Below are 15,454 nucleotides of genomic sequence, written 5' to 3' on the forward strand. Positions count from 1 at the left end.
TTGACTTATAAGGAAGAGAAAGAATGCATTTAATTCATCCTAGATTCCTCTATGTTTGACTCAGTAGGTGGTGAAGGCAGATTACTGATTAGACTGAAGGCCAAATGAAGCTGAAGAGCCCCAAATATCCCTCAATGGCCTCAGCACATCTAAGGCATATGCACACTAACATACAATAGTGGCTAAACTTTTTAAGTAGCTCTTATGAGGGGGCACTTTTTGTACTTTATAAAAGACCCAGCTGATTGATACATTGTCCTCCTTCCCCCTTTCTGCCAGTTCTTCACACCCAATTTTGAGTCATTGCCCTATGGTCAGATGAGAGAACCCAACAAGAAAGTCTTTAAGAAGGGTCCCTCCTCACAGGCTCAGTCATCAAAATAATTAATAAATGTTGATTTCAATACCACTTTACAAACGGACGAAACCCAATGAACATGATTGAGACAAAAGTAAAACATCAATTTCCCCTTACTGAGGAATGACACAGTATAAACAAAGATTTATAGAAAAGAATAAACAACATTTCTGCTTTTGAAGGTGGCATTTATAATTGATGACATGGATAAAGAGTGATTCTGAAGCCAAGCTGGGAACATCTGGAGAAAAAGCAAATGCCATCTGCTGGGAAGCATTGTGAAGTTATGACAGTGCCTGTACCATACTAAGTTAATGACTGGAGCCATGCAAAAAAAAAATGCTTGATATCTAGGAAGTCATGAGGCCAAACCTAACACAACCAGATTTTAATCCTTGAATCCACGCTATAGCAACATGTTTCCCCATCCCACCTTAAACACTATCTTGTCTTTTTCCTCAGGTCTCACATTCTCTTTTCACACACGTGAAGTTTTCCAGGGGAAATAAACTGATATGCTATTAATGAGCTAAGCTTTGACAGGTTCATTGACCAGCCCTGTGTGTTGTCAGAGGGACAGAGTTCAACTTTGCAGGTGGGTGTCAGGGATGGTATGAGGTAAAAAGAATTTGTAGTCAAATATTTGGAAATACTTGCCTGGAGTAGATCCAGCTCGAGCCTCCATGTCACAACAAACAGGTGAGAATTTAAAACCTGTAACATTAAACAGTTTACTAATTAATCCTTGTTCAAGTCGTGTGGGATTTTTCAATCTTCAACCCTTACCCTGAATTTGGTAGCATTTTAAAAAAATAACAGCTTTCTTGAGATATAATTTGCATACCATAAAATTTGTCCTTTAAAATATACAATTCAGTGGTTTTTAGATATACCCAGAGTTGTGCAACCATCACCACTATGTAATTCCAGAACATTTTCATCTCCCGAAACAAAGCCTGTGTCCAGGGTCTTGCAGGGGCAGAAGAATAGTAAAGTCCCATGAAGAAGCTTCTTTCTTTTATTTTAATGTTTCCACCCAGTGCACTTGCTATAACTTCTTATATCAGGAGTGAGATGACAGTGAACAAGTATTGATAATTCAGGACAATATCTGCCATCCTCATTTCATGTACTTTTGGTTGTTATTTTTCTTGTTTGACAGATGATGCTCAGAAAACTGTAGTTACCCCTCCAATGTCTCCTAACTTCCATCTCAATGCTTTTCCATTTACATGAATATGCATACATATACTAAATATGTAACCTTCTCATTTCCATACTTTACCTCCACATTCTTGGTTATAAGTAAGCAATACATATATTCATACACACACACATACGTGAAAACTCAAGAAACTCCACGTACACTAGGTGATATAGCAAAGTATTATAACCTATCAGTTAGGAAATGGTATTCGAAGTAGTGGGTAACCTCTCATTCCTGATTATATCCTTGTTTGAAAGAGGCAGAGGATGACAGAATAGAAAAGATGCAAGTACAGGCTGTTGGCTACCTATCTGCTACCTAAGAATATAATAGTCAGTCAGTGCTAATAGAGTAGGTCTTATGCTCACGAAGATGGGGACCTATGGAATTTAGACAACCAGAATGATGGAGAGACTTGATTAATGTGTTTAATAAGTATTAAACATGAAAGGCTTTTGCTCTTGGGTGGTAACCAAGTATCAGAAATAAAATTAATGAACCTCTTCCCAACAATTCAAGGCAACACTTTTCCTTTTATAAAAGTTGTAAGAAAATAATATATAATTATAATTTAATGATATGGCTGCTAGTAACTCTTGTCTAGGAATTGGTTGGCATTAATTCACATATTTTTTAAAATTATTTCAACCTAACCTGGTTAATTTGAGCATCTATGCACATTTGACAGATTAATCTGAATAAAAACAGCACATATGGAGTATGCTGGCTATACAATTGTTGATCTCATTTTTTAATATATTGATATAAAGTAAAAATATACAAAATAAGTACTTTATATAATAAATTCCACTAGTATTGCATTGGAAAATGAAGATGAAATTAAAAGGTGAGCAATAAATAGAAACACGTACAATATTGTTGAATACATGGGATTATTTCCTTTGGGGGTTCTCTATAAATAAAAAGTACTTTGTCTGTCATTGTAAATAAATGTGTCTATATGCCAGATATTTAAGTACATGCCTTGTGCATGGGACCCTGCTAGTTTGCATTTCCATTCTACCTATTAAATGAAAGATGAGCAGACATAGAGAAGGAAAGCAAAACAAAACAAAAAAGGCTAAAAAATACATTCTTTCTGTGTTTTACATTAATAGTATAGGCATTACCATTCTCCCCATCAGATTTCCTTTCATGGTCAGTGTCAGTCAAGGACAATGCAGAGTTGGCCCGGCTGGACAAGCAGGAGCTATGCTCTGATTTCATTCCCCTTATCCACATTCTCAGAGCATGTTCGGGAGAGGCAGCACCTTCTGTCTCTGTGTCCACATCAGAACCCATCTCTAGCTGGTAACCATGTCGAGAAATACTATGCATGTCTGCCTGGTAGCCAGAGCACAGAGTATGAGGGGATTCACAGAATTCCATTTCTGAAAGGAAACAAAGTTTAGAGAAAAAGTTTAGAAGTATGAAGAATTACAAAAAAAAAATTCTACTTTACATTCCCCTCCCTCATTGCTAAGTTATGTGTTTTTGAAAAATTAGAATTCTGACCTTTTTTATTTATGGTACATAGGATTCTGCACCTTTTTATACTTCTGTAGTTTAAAATTATGCTTCTATTGATCAAGGTTCTATAAAAAGCAACCCCAAAATATCTTTATAACTACAATTTTAGGTTGCACAAAATATAATAATTGAGCGCAGAGGAGAATAAAGAGGGTGGTCCTTTCAAAGATATTTCTCTTCTAGGAGGAATATATGTGCTCTGTAAATAATATCTATGCTTAAAATATTAAAATTATTTGGTTTCCATAATTATTTCATACACATTGGGGTTAAGAGTAAATATTGTAACATGAACACCGTGGGAAAAATATGAAGTTCAAATAAATTTTTTAAAAGTATTTCTTCTAAAACACTAAAATTATGAATTACTAATATTAATATTTTCCATTGACTCCAGAGGAGCTTAAGGCTTACTTATGTATACTAATTAATCTGTTTCAGTAATTCTTTCAACAAATACATTTTAAAAATATTCTGTCATATATTGTACCACAGTAATGCTTAATAGTTTGGATTTTCCCCTCTTGCCCCCCAATCTTAGACTCACAAAATGTTTAGACACTTAGAGGACTTTTAAGGAATCCCTCCTTTTATAGTTGAGGAAAATAAAGTCCAAAGAATAGATGTCATTTGTCCATAGTCCATATCATATCAACAGAGTGCCCTTTTTTTCTAAAACACCCATTTTGGCATGGGCATGGTTTCTGCTAAAAACAAAGACGACCCATCAACTTAGTGCATGAATATCAGGCATTCAGTCTGACAGTCAATTTTGCTTTCAGTTATGGCAAGGTGTCATAAAGGGAAAAAGATGCTTTTAACAGTCCCTAATAAGTTAATGAAAAATGACCACATGCAAAGACATATCATCTGAAATGTCCATGTAATATTTAGATAAAGTAATACAAGGAAATGGTACACTATATAGGATTTTCTCAGAGTGACATCAGAGACAGGGTATGTCATTTGGCCAGGAAGAAGCTTAACTGAGTACATCTAATCTTTAGTACATATCAATAAAATGCAAACCCCAAAATGAGTTTCATTCTTTGAATACAGAAAGTGATGGATCTTAGACATACCATGCACAAGAAAATTCAGTGTTGAATATAAATGTATTTTCAAAATGACTCTATTTTGTGATATGTAATTGCCAAACAAGGATTGAGTAAATCAATCTTTAATGCTTATTTAATAGCCATTAGGTGCCTAGCACTGTGCTTTGTGGAACAAACATTCTAGGCAAAATAAAGGTTATATTAGGAAATTTCAATTGTAAATGAACTCTTTCAGGGTTATAAATCATTGAGTATGTTTTCTTTATGATTTCTGTGATGATGTTTTTAAGAGTAAATGTAGTATTTTATGAAAATATCTAATTTCCAAATAAATGATGTTTAAAAAACAGTTATGGTTTCCACTTAGTCAAAACATAAAATCTTATGAAATCATAATTCTCTTTGTTATAAGGATAAAAGTAAAAATCCATTTTGCCCAATATAAATCTTAGTGATCTAAAATATTGGGATCAGTTAATATTCATGTCTCTTAATTTCACAATGTTTCACAGTCAATCCTACTGTGTAGTTCTTACTATAGAAACCTGGTAATAAACTTGTAAGCTTGAAGCTATAAGAAAGGAATACTATGCATTAATAATTCCTTATTCACAATTTCCTTCATTGCCCGAGACAAGTGGTTCTCAAACTTCAGCATGCTTGTGAATCACCTTGAGAGATTGTTAAAATACAAATTGCTACACTCTCCCATCTCTGCCCCCATTTTCAGTTTCTGATTCAGCAGGTCTGTAGTGGGGCCCAAGAATTTGCATTTCTAGCAAGTCCTGAGGTGAAGACTATGCTGCTAGCCCAGGAAACTCACTTTGAAAACTATTGCATTACAGAGTTCTCTGAAACCAGTAAAAGCCAGGAAAAAGGCAGAAGTGAAGGCAGAAGGTGCAAGCTTATTGTGGCTTTACCACAGATTTTGTCTTACAAGCTCTAATTCTCTTTAGAGATACAAGAAAGAAAGCATTTGTGCTGAATTGTTGTGAAGTGTCCCCATATTTTTTTCATGGATTCAGGGCATTAATTAGGAAATTTACTTTCAAAAGTTCAGACTTGCATTTATTTTCACTCCTAAAATGACACATGAAATTTGAATTTGCAAAGATTTTAATATGAGCACCAGAGTCATAATATAAGCATTCATTGGAAAAGGATGAACAAATAAAAAGAAATACATAGTCCATTTGTCATTCTGGATTAATAAAATACTAGAGAAGGTAAAAGGAAAAAAAAAAGCACTGACAGATATAAGTGAAATCCTTTGTTTTAAAAGAAGTTTTTTTTTCTATTCACAAGGAAATTTGAACATGGATTTGTTCTCGTCTAAGGCAGGGGTTTTAATGAGGGGTTATGATTTCTGGGGGTTCGTGTGCTTGAAATGAAAAAAATTCAACTTATTATTTTATTTTCTCTGACCTCCCATGTTAGGTGTCATAAAACTATCTGTTGTTATATTCTGAGAAAGGGTCCATGGTTTTCACCTGACTGGCAAAAGGGTCTCTGGAACAAAAAAATGTTAAGAACCCCTGTTCTAAGGAGACATTGTGTACTATGACAAAAATTGCATAGGATGAAAAATTTACTTTCTATTGGAACTATATCCTGCTTTGAATACAAAGATTAAATTATTAATTCTCTCAATAAAAGTACACTTTCTTGTCAATCTATAATTACAAAAAGTAATAATCCAAGTAAACTGGTGTTTTTTTTTTAAAAAGTGGTAAGGCAAAACAACCACCACCACCAGAAAGGAAAAGAAAGCAAAGGAAAGCAAAAGTTTCCTTCTTTACGGTAAGTGATGTTTATTGGAATGCTTCACTTCTCTCTCTTGAAATAAATTTTACCATTTTGGAATATTTTCATAATACACAATGGTCTTGGCAGTGTTCAAAATTCCCATAGGATGCATTTTATACAGAACACTTACATTGTACCTTAAGAGGTCATTTTTTAGTCTTGCACATATAACCTTGTTACCTAAAATACTACATAATCTCTAGAGAAGATAAAGTTCACCTGGATTTATTATAGATGTATTCTTACCAAAAAGCTAGCCACAAGAGAAATTTGAGTACACCTTTGGAATATCTAAGGTTTAAAAGGATAGAATGTTACTATAAAAACTACATTTCAAGAATAAGCATGTGTAACCAATCAATGTCCACATAGAAGAGGTGGCATTGGAATGGGAAAAGTGGACATAGTGGACGAAGGGTATGGGGAAAGGCAGGAAGAGATGAGAGGTGGAGGCGTCTTTGGGACATGGAGCTGCCCTGGATGGTACTTCAGAGGCAATCACCAGACATTGTAAATCCTCACAGGGCCCACTGGATGGAATGGAGGAGAGTATGGGCTATGATGTGAACCAATGTATATGAGGTGCAGAGGTGCCCAAAGATGTACTTACAAAATCCAATGGATGTGTCATGATGATGGGAACGAGTGTTGTTGGGGGGGGGGAGAGGGGGGGTGGGGGGATGGGGTTGAATGGGACCTCACATATATATTTTTAATGTAATATTATTACAAAGTCAATAAAAAATAAAAAAATTAAAAAAAAAAGAAATTGAAAAGGAAAAAAAAAAAAAAGAATAAGCATGTGTAGATGTACCAAGTAGATTGTTAATTTGGGGCCTCACAAACAACATGTATTTAATTTTTCTACTAAAAAGAACCTATTTTACAGCCTTGTGAGGGACAAAATCTGAGCAGGTTAATAAAGGGTTGGATCCCTATTTTTAAAATGGGCAAAAGATTTGAAGATATACTTCAGAAATGAAGCTATAGGATATAGGAAGATATGGGAATGGCAAAAAAGCAAATGCATCATCATTAGTTACCAGTAAAATGCAAGCTAAAATAAAAATGAGATACCACTGTACAACTTGAGTTGCTAAAAATCTGACCACACCAAGTGTTTACAAGGATGTGAACAATTACAACTCTCAGACATGGCTGATGGGACTGAAAATGGCATGCCACTTTGGAAAACAGTTTGACAGCTTCCTAAAAAGTAAAATCAATTATTAACCCGGAGAAGAATTACATTCCTGGAACTTTATCCCAGAGAAATGATAGCTTCTGTCCACACAAAAACTTGGACAAGTTTGCTCATAGCAGCTTTATGCATAATGGCTAAAGAGTACAAAGAACTCAACTGTCGTTCAATAAGTGAATAAATAAACCAATTGTTATATCCATATATTGGAATACTACTCAGTCATAAAAAGGAACTATATATAACAACATGGATGAACCTAAAAATAATTATGCAGAGTGAAATAAAAAAATATCATCATACTGTATGGTTCCATTAAAATGAAATTATAGAAAATGGAAATTAACCTATAGTAACAGAAAGCAGATCAGTGTTTGGGGAAAAAGGTAGAGTGAGGGATGGATTACAAAGTGGTTGAATAAAAATTTGTTGGTGACCTAAATATTTGTCATCTTGTGGTGATGGTTTCACAACTTATCACATTGCATATTTTATGTATGTATAGTATGTAGTTTATTGTACTTTAATTATACCTAGTAATATTTAATGAGTTATGCAACACCTGAAAATATGACAACAAGAACACCGGGAATCATTCTATTTTCATAGACGGAGCCAAGGGATTCAGAGTTAGAAGGAAGTGCTGCTCTTTTCCTCTCAGTGAAAGAAATTGCATGTAACATGAACAAAAAGTTACTCAAGATATTATCTTGCATATATCTAATCTAATCCAAGAGGCAATCAAGACTAACTGATGCATGATTTCTCAGTGGTGTTCTGGAAAGTATGTCTATCCTAGGGGCATAACAGGTGAAATCTTAATTAAGGAAGGAATGAAACCCTAATTAAGGATAAAACCGATCACTGATGAACTTTCAGCAACTAAGGGAATATCCTTTCATTAGGGATCATGAGACTAATTTGAGTGGATCTAGAGTGTAGGATCACATTAGATCTGTATTAATGCTAATAAATTCATAAATCTTAAAAAAGTTAAGTGCTGAATAACATGAGTTGTTGTATTTTCTCTCTAAACCAAGGGGCTGATTATCAGGCAAGTTATAATTTTCTATATCAGCGTTTTTCTGGAAATGCCATTTCTGTGTTTCTAATAACCTTAAAATTAATAACCTTTGTTTCCAATAACCTTAAACTTCTTTCCATCAACATTTCTTCCAAAAAGGGAACTTTAAGTCATCTCAAACCTCTCAGGCCATGACTAATAACATGATTTTCATTAGTCATGGCCTGAGAGGTTTGAGATACAACTTCTAATGCGAAAAGGCCATTTCCAAAAAAGGGGTAAGGGAGAGAGGATACAATTATGGACTTTAATTAATATGACTCATAAAAATCATTTTTAATTTTATGCAAAATCAGGTTTGGAAAAGTCACTTAATGTCATGGGGCCTCAGTTTCCTCATTTCTAAAATGCAGGGGTCCAATAGAAATAAATTTCTAGGCAAAGCCTTGTTAAAAAATTCTATAATTATAATTAGAAGTTGTTATGGCAAAATGTGGAATATTTAATATTTTCAAATGGGAAAATAGTAATTTTATGAATCAAAGCCTTATTGCAAGGAATAATCACACATTAGTTATATAAGATCTTGTGTCTTGATTACAAGTTTTGTTATGTTAAAATATTGATACAGCCTAGGTATCCACTGTGAATTACAAGATTATTGGTGGGGATATAAATATGAGATTAGGTATGCACATATGATAGTTCTTTGAGAATCCAGTGCATTTTAATTTACTCATGACTATTGACTGCTTCAATTAAGGCAGAAAAATTCATTTAAAGCAAATAAGTGTCCCTAACAAATAGGTCTCAAATTACTGTTGCTAATTGTTTCACCTACTGTTCCCATGTCAGCACAAATGCATGTGCTAACATGGATGAATCTTGAGAACCTTATGTTGAGTGAAGCAACCCAGGCATTGAAGGACAAATACTACATGACCTCTCTGATATGAAATAAGTAAACCAAGCTGTCTTAGAGAGCTAGAGACTGGATGATAAACTTAAAGGAAGTTGGGGGGAAGAAAAAGTTTGCGAGCTGACACCTACAGGGGTGAAAACTATGATAAGCCGGGGGTAAGTATTTGTACAGGGAAGGGTAAAATGGGGGTATAAGGATACCTTTGGGTGGAGCTTTGTGGGCTTGAGGGGTCTAGGGATGGGAGGATGGGTCAGATGGCCCAAGAAATTGGGGGGAGTGTGGGGAGAACATTTAAACATAAGAGATTGTCAGGTATGTGGTTGAAATCATAGTGTAGAGAAAACTCTTTAGAAAATATAATACAGAAGTTTACCTGTTTAAAAGGCTTAAGCGAGGGAGGGGGCATCTGACACAGGGCAAGCTTCTAGGGAGTGTGTGAGTGCTCATTTTATCATAGTGGGTTTTATCATTGGGTGGAAACCCATACAATGGGAGTGAAGTTATACCCACATCCTCGGGAGGACTGGTTTTCTCCAACAGAGTGAATCATATCCCTCAAGAAAATTGGTGGTTCCCAATGGGTTAGGGCAGTCAAGTATGTCAAGCCCTCAACATAGATGCAAGTATCTCTGAATATGGTGCTTTAAGTAATGAAGATTGATTATCATGGTGGGCCCTGAGTGGAGAGGGAAAGAGGTGTTGACTACATGGAATCACTGTAACTGTGGGGCAATGGAGGTGTTCCACAATATCATGCAATGATGGATATAGGACATGTTAAATTATACCAAAAATATATAAAAGTCTAAAGGCTAAAATGTAAACCATAATATAAAACATAAGATAACTAAAAATTTAGAAAATTGCATAGTCCAAAACATAAACCATAATGTAAACCCAAGTGGAGCCATGTTTGAAAGCTATTGTTTCAGTATCTGGACATCAGCTGCAGCAAATATAATATGAACATATAAAAAGATCATTGCTGGGGAAGGGAAAAAGGGTTTGATGTTGGATATGTGCAAGTACCAAATATTGTATATGTGAATTATTGTGATCTAAAACTTATGTGAAGACAAGCTTAATAATTAGGGGGAAAAAAAGAAAGGATATAGACATTGAGGAAGAAATGGAAGAAATTGCCTTGCCACTGTACATACAGGGCAACACCTATAGAAGTGATGAAAGGTAAAATGTAAAAAAAAAAACTTCTTAATTTTTTCATGTTTTGATACCCCAATTTATTTTTCCTTTATTTAAATTTTCTAAATTAGTATGTATTCTATATCTAACCTTTAAACCCATCACTATATTCCATTTTACTATTAATGAACCCTGGCAATATATCGAACTTCCTTTTTGAAGAAGTTTTGGACTACAGAGAGGTTCACCTATAGTGGGGGAGGAGCACTTGTGTGGGGTATTATTGGTGGGGGGCACATGGTTGGGAAGGAGTTCACCAAGGCATGTATACAGGGTACATAGAAAGGTTTGGATATTTTCATAGTGGTTTCAGTTGAAAATGACAGCTGAGAGAGTGCTGAGTTCCTGGCCAGGGGAACTCTATCACATTCCCCAATGGAACAGCAACAATCCCCCAAGGGCAATGGCAAAGACCAACAAAGATGGATAGTCCAACGATGAGCCCTTGATACAGATGGCACTGATTATGAGCCTGTGTGCCTGAAATATGAACTAGGCCTAGAGTTGTGGGGTGCCTAAGAGTTACCTCCTGAGAGCCTCCATGTTCCTCAAATGTGGCCACTCTCTAAGCCAAACTCAGCATATAGATGCATTGCCTTCCCCCGAGCATGGGACATGACTCCTGGAGATGAACCTCCCTGGCACTGAGGGATTACTACCAAATACCAGGTGATGATGTAACTAGAAAAATACCATGAATAAAGGGATCAACACAGACCAGCAGAATATCTCAGCCTACATGTAATATCAGGTGTTAAAAACTGGTTTTGGACTTTGAATAAAAGGGAAAATGGAAAGGACAAGTGAATTTATATAATGATGAGTCTCCAAAAAGAGTCAGGAGGACTTCAGAGGGGTGATGGAAACCCAGGTGCTGGTTCTCCTGAGGGCTGCAGAGACCTACAGGTTCTATGGTCATGGCAGATGGCTCTGGAGTTCAGGGCCATGTCAGTTAGCCCTACTTTGGAGTTTGTGCTCCTGAGTGTGATGGAGTTGGACTCAGATATGAACTTTCTACATATGCCTCTTCTGTTACTTTTACAGGACCTGAGCTTGGCATTTGGGTTGGTGTATACTCAGGAGACCTGAATCTCTGAACTGTCCATGTGATGGCCAGGCCCTGGGCCTCAGCATATTTGTAGCTCCTACCCTCTGGTTTGTTGGACTTACCCTAGCCAGCTGACAGGGAGGTTAAAAGGGTCAACCACCACACCAGGGAGCCAACAGTGCCTACAGTTGCAAGCAAGAGAATTGCATCACTTATCCATGTGGAATCTAAGCCCCTCATGATGTAGAGGGGGATGGGACAAAACCATCCCAGGGTCCATAGGATGGAGGAATACAGTATGTATTAGAGTGGACTTACTGGTGTTCTGCTGGGGAAATATTGTGATTAGTAAGGGAAGAAAGTGTGGTAGTTATGTGGAGAAGTGGCCACAGTGGCTGCTGGTGGTAGGGAGATGGAAGAAGAGATATGATGTGGGGGCATTTTCAGGATTTGGAAATGTCCTATCTGGTGCTGCAGGGATGGATGCTGGACATTGTGTGTCCTGCCATGGCCCACTGGGTGGACTGGGGGAAAGTGTGGACTACAATGTGGACCACTGTTCATGTGGTGCAGCAGTGCTCCAGAATGTATTTGCCAGGTGCAGTGGATGTGCTGCAATGATGGAAAAGGTTGTAGATGTGGGAGGGGTGGGGTGGGGGGATATATGGGGCATCATATTTTTTAAATGTAACATTTGAAAGAAAATAAAGAAGAAAAAAACATTTTCACAAGGGAAAAACAGAAATCAATTGGAGGAGATAGGAAAAGAGCTGTGAAACTTGAGAATCTGAATTCCAGGGGGAATCTAAAATAGCTTTGACCAAATGGCAGAATGGGAAAGGATGAAGTGTAGCACTTTGATACTATTGATATTCCAAAAAGAAATATTGGATTATGTTTGTAAACTGATCTTTTCCTCTGTGCATATTAGATTGTATTGAATTCAAAAGCTGGATTAATTATATGAAACTCTTGTTCCAGTAGGACACTGAGTCCTCACCCTTTGGTGGGTGGGGACTCACAGATAAAAGGCATGGCAAAGGACAGAGTTGGGGGCTTTTAATGTTGGAGTTTTGATGTTGGAGTTTGATGTTGAAGTCTTAAGCTGGAGCCCTAGGAAGAGAGACAGAGCCATTCGCCTGATAGTCTACAGCTGACCTTGTGGAGAGAGACAAAGCCTAGAGAGCTTCATAGTCTACAGCTGACCTGTGGAGAAAACAGAGGCACTGAGCCCAGAGGGTTCCAGCAAACCTGACCCCTTACAGACATTGGCAGCCATCTTGCTCCAACATGTGGAAATAGACTTTGGTGAGGGAAGTAACTTATGCTTTATGGCCTGGTATCTGTAAGTTCCTACCCCAAATAAATACACTTTATAAAAATTTTTAAAAAAGATATTCAAGCACAGAGTTGTTATGCATTCCTTTTTTTGACATTTTTGCTAAAGAAGGGGACTACTGATGTCTTGAATTCCTAGCAGAGACACATACCTAAACATTAAAGGACAAATTTGTCTTTTTTCATCAAAAATTTATCATTTACATATTTGTCCTTATAACAATGTGTAAAAGCAACTGAGTAAGCAAGTACTCATCAAATACAAAATTATCAGTTTACAAGCATGTATATTATAAGCACAGTAATTCATGGCATAATAAATAAAAATTCTCAAAATAAAAAATGCCAAGCCACTAATAATTCATTACTAGCTCCAGGGAGAAATGCAATGGGTTATTACAGTCTTAACCAAGAAATAACAAGAAAGAAAGTAAGAAATGACCAGCACCAAATAGGGGACAAATGATTTTCACTATTGAGTGCCATTTCTTTTTCCTTGAAAAGAAAATTATATCAAATTGTCAAACAACTAGTTCATGTAAGTTTATTTAAACACAACCTGCTGAACATGTACTCAATTTCATGGCAAGAAAACAAAAGAAAATAGTTTTCTCTGATTTCTCTTAGTCTTAGCAAATTAATCCAGCTTAATTTCCTTTTATCTTACTTCATGAAAAAGCTTTACCAAATGCACAGTGCTATACTGAGCAGAGTGAGTTTATAGGACCATGCCATGTACTATGTGAAGTTCCACAAAAAGCCTCTTTACAGGCCCTAATGGTAACAAAATCAAAACCAAAGTAACAAAGGTATACAACCCAAAGCTAACTTCTCTTTTTCAGCTTATCTTGGGCATAGCAGTGAGAGATGAAGTGTTTAGGTGTGTAAGACTGGTGCCTGTGCTTATCAGAGGACTTGAAGAAAATAACCAAGTTTCCTGAAGCCTGACCTCTCCCTCACAATTGCAAATGAACCTATCATCTCAACACTTAGAACCTACCAATAATGCCTTATTTAATTTTCAAAATATCTCAATCTGTCAGTGTACTGAAAAGCATGGCAAAAAATCTGGGCAAAGTTAATAGTCTGAAGTATAAACACTCATGCTTTGTGTTAACTGAATCCATTCCAGAACAGGGATAAATGGGATGTGCTCAGAATTTTACTGAATTAGAAATCTGTACCACATGGCTCCACACTAGAGATGGGCTCAGAATTTTAATACAAAGTAAAAAGGAAAGGAGATGAGGTAGGAACCTGTAAAAAAAAAGGAACTCCAATTATATTTCTTTATTTTTTTACACTTATTTATTAAAGTTAATAGATCACAAAGAATGTTATATTAAAAAAACATTTTAAAAAACATAAAAACCATAAAAGGTTCCCATATACCACACTCACCACTCCCCGACCCCATCATTTCTGTAAATTGTATTTTTGAAGATATATACATCACAAAAAAAAATACATTAAAAAATATAAGAAATCCCCTTGTACCCCGCAACTGCCCACCCCACTCCTCCCACACCAAAAACCTCCTCCATCATTGTGTCATGCTCATCGCACTTGGTGAACACATTTCAGAGCACTGCTGCACCACATAGATAACAGTTTACACTGTAGTTCACACTCTCCCCCAGTACATTCAGTGGGTTATGGCAGGATATATATAAAGTCCAGCATCTGACATTGCAATATCATTTAGGACAACTCAAAGTTCTAAAAATGCCCCCACATCACATGTCTTGTTCCCTCTCCCTGCCCTCAGCAACTACTGTGCCCACTTTCTCAATCTCAATGCTACAATTTCTTCTACTACTAGTCACAATAGTTTTATAGTAGAATATCAGTAAGTCCACTTTAAGCCATATTAAATCTCCATTCTGTGGATCCTGGGATGTTGATGTGCCCTCCACCACTAGATCAAGAAGGGACTTAGATCCATCACAAGGGTGATGGATGCAATGCCTCTGCTTGCAGTTGTTGGCATTCTTGATTCCTTGGTGTGGTGGTTGACCATCTTCACCTCCCTGTTACCTGACCTGGGTAAGTCCAATGAACCAGAGAGTAGTAGTTGCAACTCTGCTGAGGCTCAGGGCCCAGCTGGCACAGGGGCAGTCCAGAGAATCAAGGCCCCTGAGTATGCACCATCCCTAGGGCCAACCACAGATTCAGTAGAAGTGACAGAAGAGGCATGTGTAAGAGGTTACATCTGATTCCAGCTCCATCACACTCAGGAGCACAAATTCCAAAGTAGGGCCCTCGGACATGGCACAGAACTCCAAATCATCTGCCATGACCATATACCCTGAGGATCTCCATAGCCTTCAGGAGAACCAGCACCCAGGGTTTTATCTGCTTTGGCTCTCTGTGGGGTCCTGCTAAGGTGTGTGTAAACGTGACCCCTCTGATGACCTCCTGACTCTGTGAAAGACTCTTAGCCATATAAACTCATTTGTCTTTGCCATTTCACCCTTTTATTCAAGGTCAAAAAGCAGTTTTTAACACTTGATCCAACATGTAGGCTGAGATATTCTGCTGGTCTGATTCGACCCTTTTATTCAAGGTCTCTTTCTAGTTGCATGACCAGTTAGTGATTGTTAGTGTCCCTCAGTGCCAGGGATGTGACAGAGCTCCCCTGGCTAGGAACTTAGCAATCCCTCAGTTGACTTTTGTAACTGTAACTACTATAAAAATACCCAGCATATATCAGAACAAAAGCGATGAAAACCAAATTCTTTCAGCAATCTAAAAAGAGG

The 15,454-nt window shown here is 36.9% G+C and overlaps 1 protein-coding gene across 1 annotated transcript in view; it reads right to left on the reverse strand.

Annotated features, from left to right (window-relative positions):
• Nucleotides 1–15,454, reverse strand: part of TENM1 (teneurin transmembrane protein 1) — a 1,381,582-nt gene that overhangs the window by 793,296 nt on the left and 572,832 nt on the right. The window contains exons 4-5 of the mRNA XM_058291548.2: nt 2,696–2,956; nt 1,016–1,072 (exon numbers count right to left, since the gene is read on the reverse strand). Of these exons, the coding sequence (XP_058147531.1) occupies nt 1,016–1,072; nt 2,696–2,956 (318 nt within the window). The remainder of the gene's footprint in view (nt 1–1,015; nt 1,073–2,695; nt 2,957–15,454) is intronic.

The sequence above is a fragment of the Dasypus novemcinctus genome, chromosome X (genome assembly GCF_030445035.2).
Source record: "Dasypus novemcinctus isolate mDasNov1 chromosome X, mDasNov1.1.hap2, whole genome shotgun sequence".
Taxonomy (NCBI): Eukaryota; Metazoa; Chordata; class Mammalia; order Cingulata; family Dasypodidae; genus Dasypus; species Dasypus novemcinctus.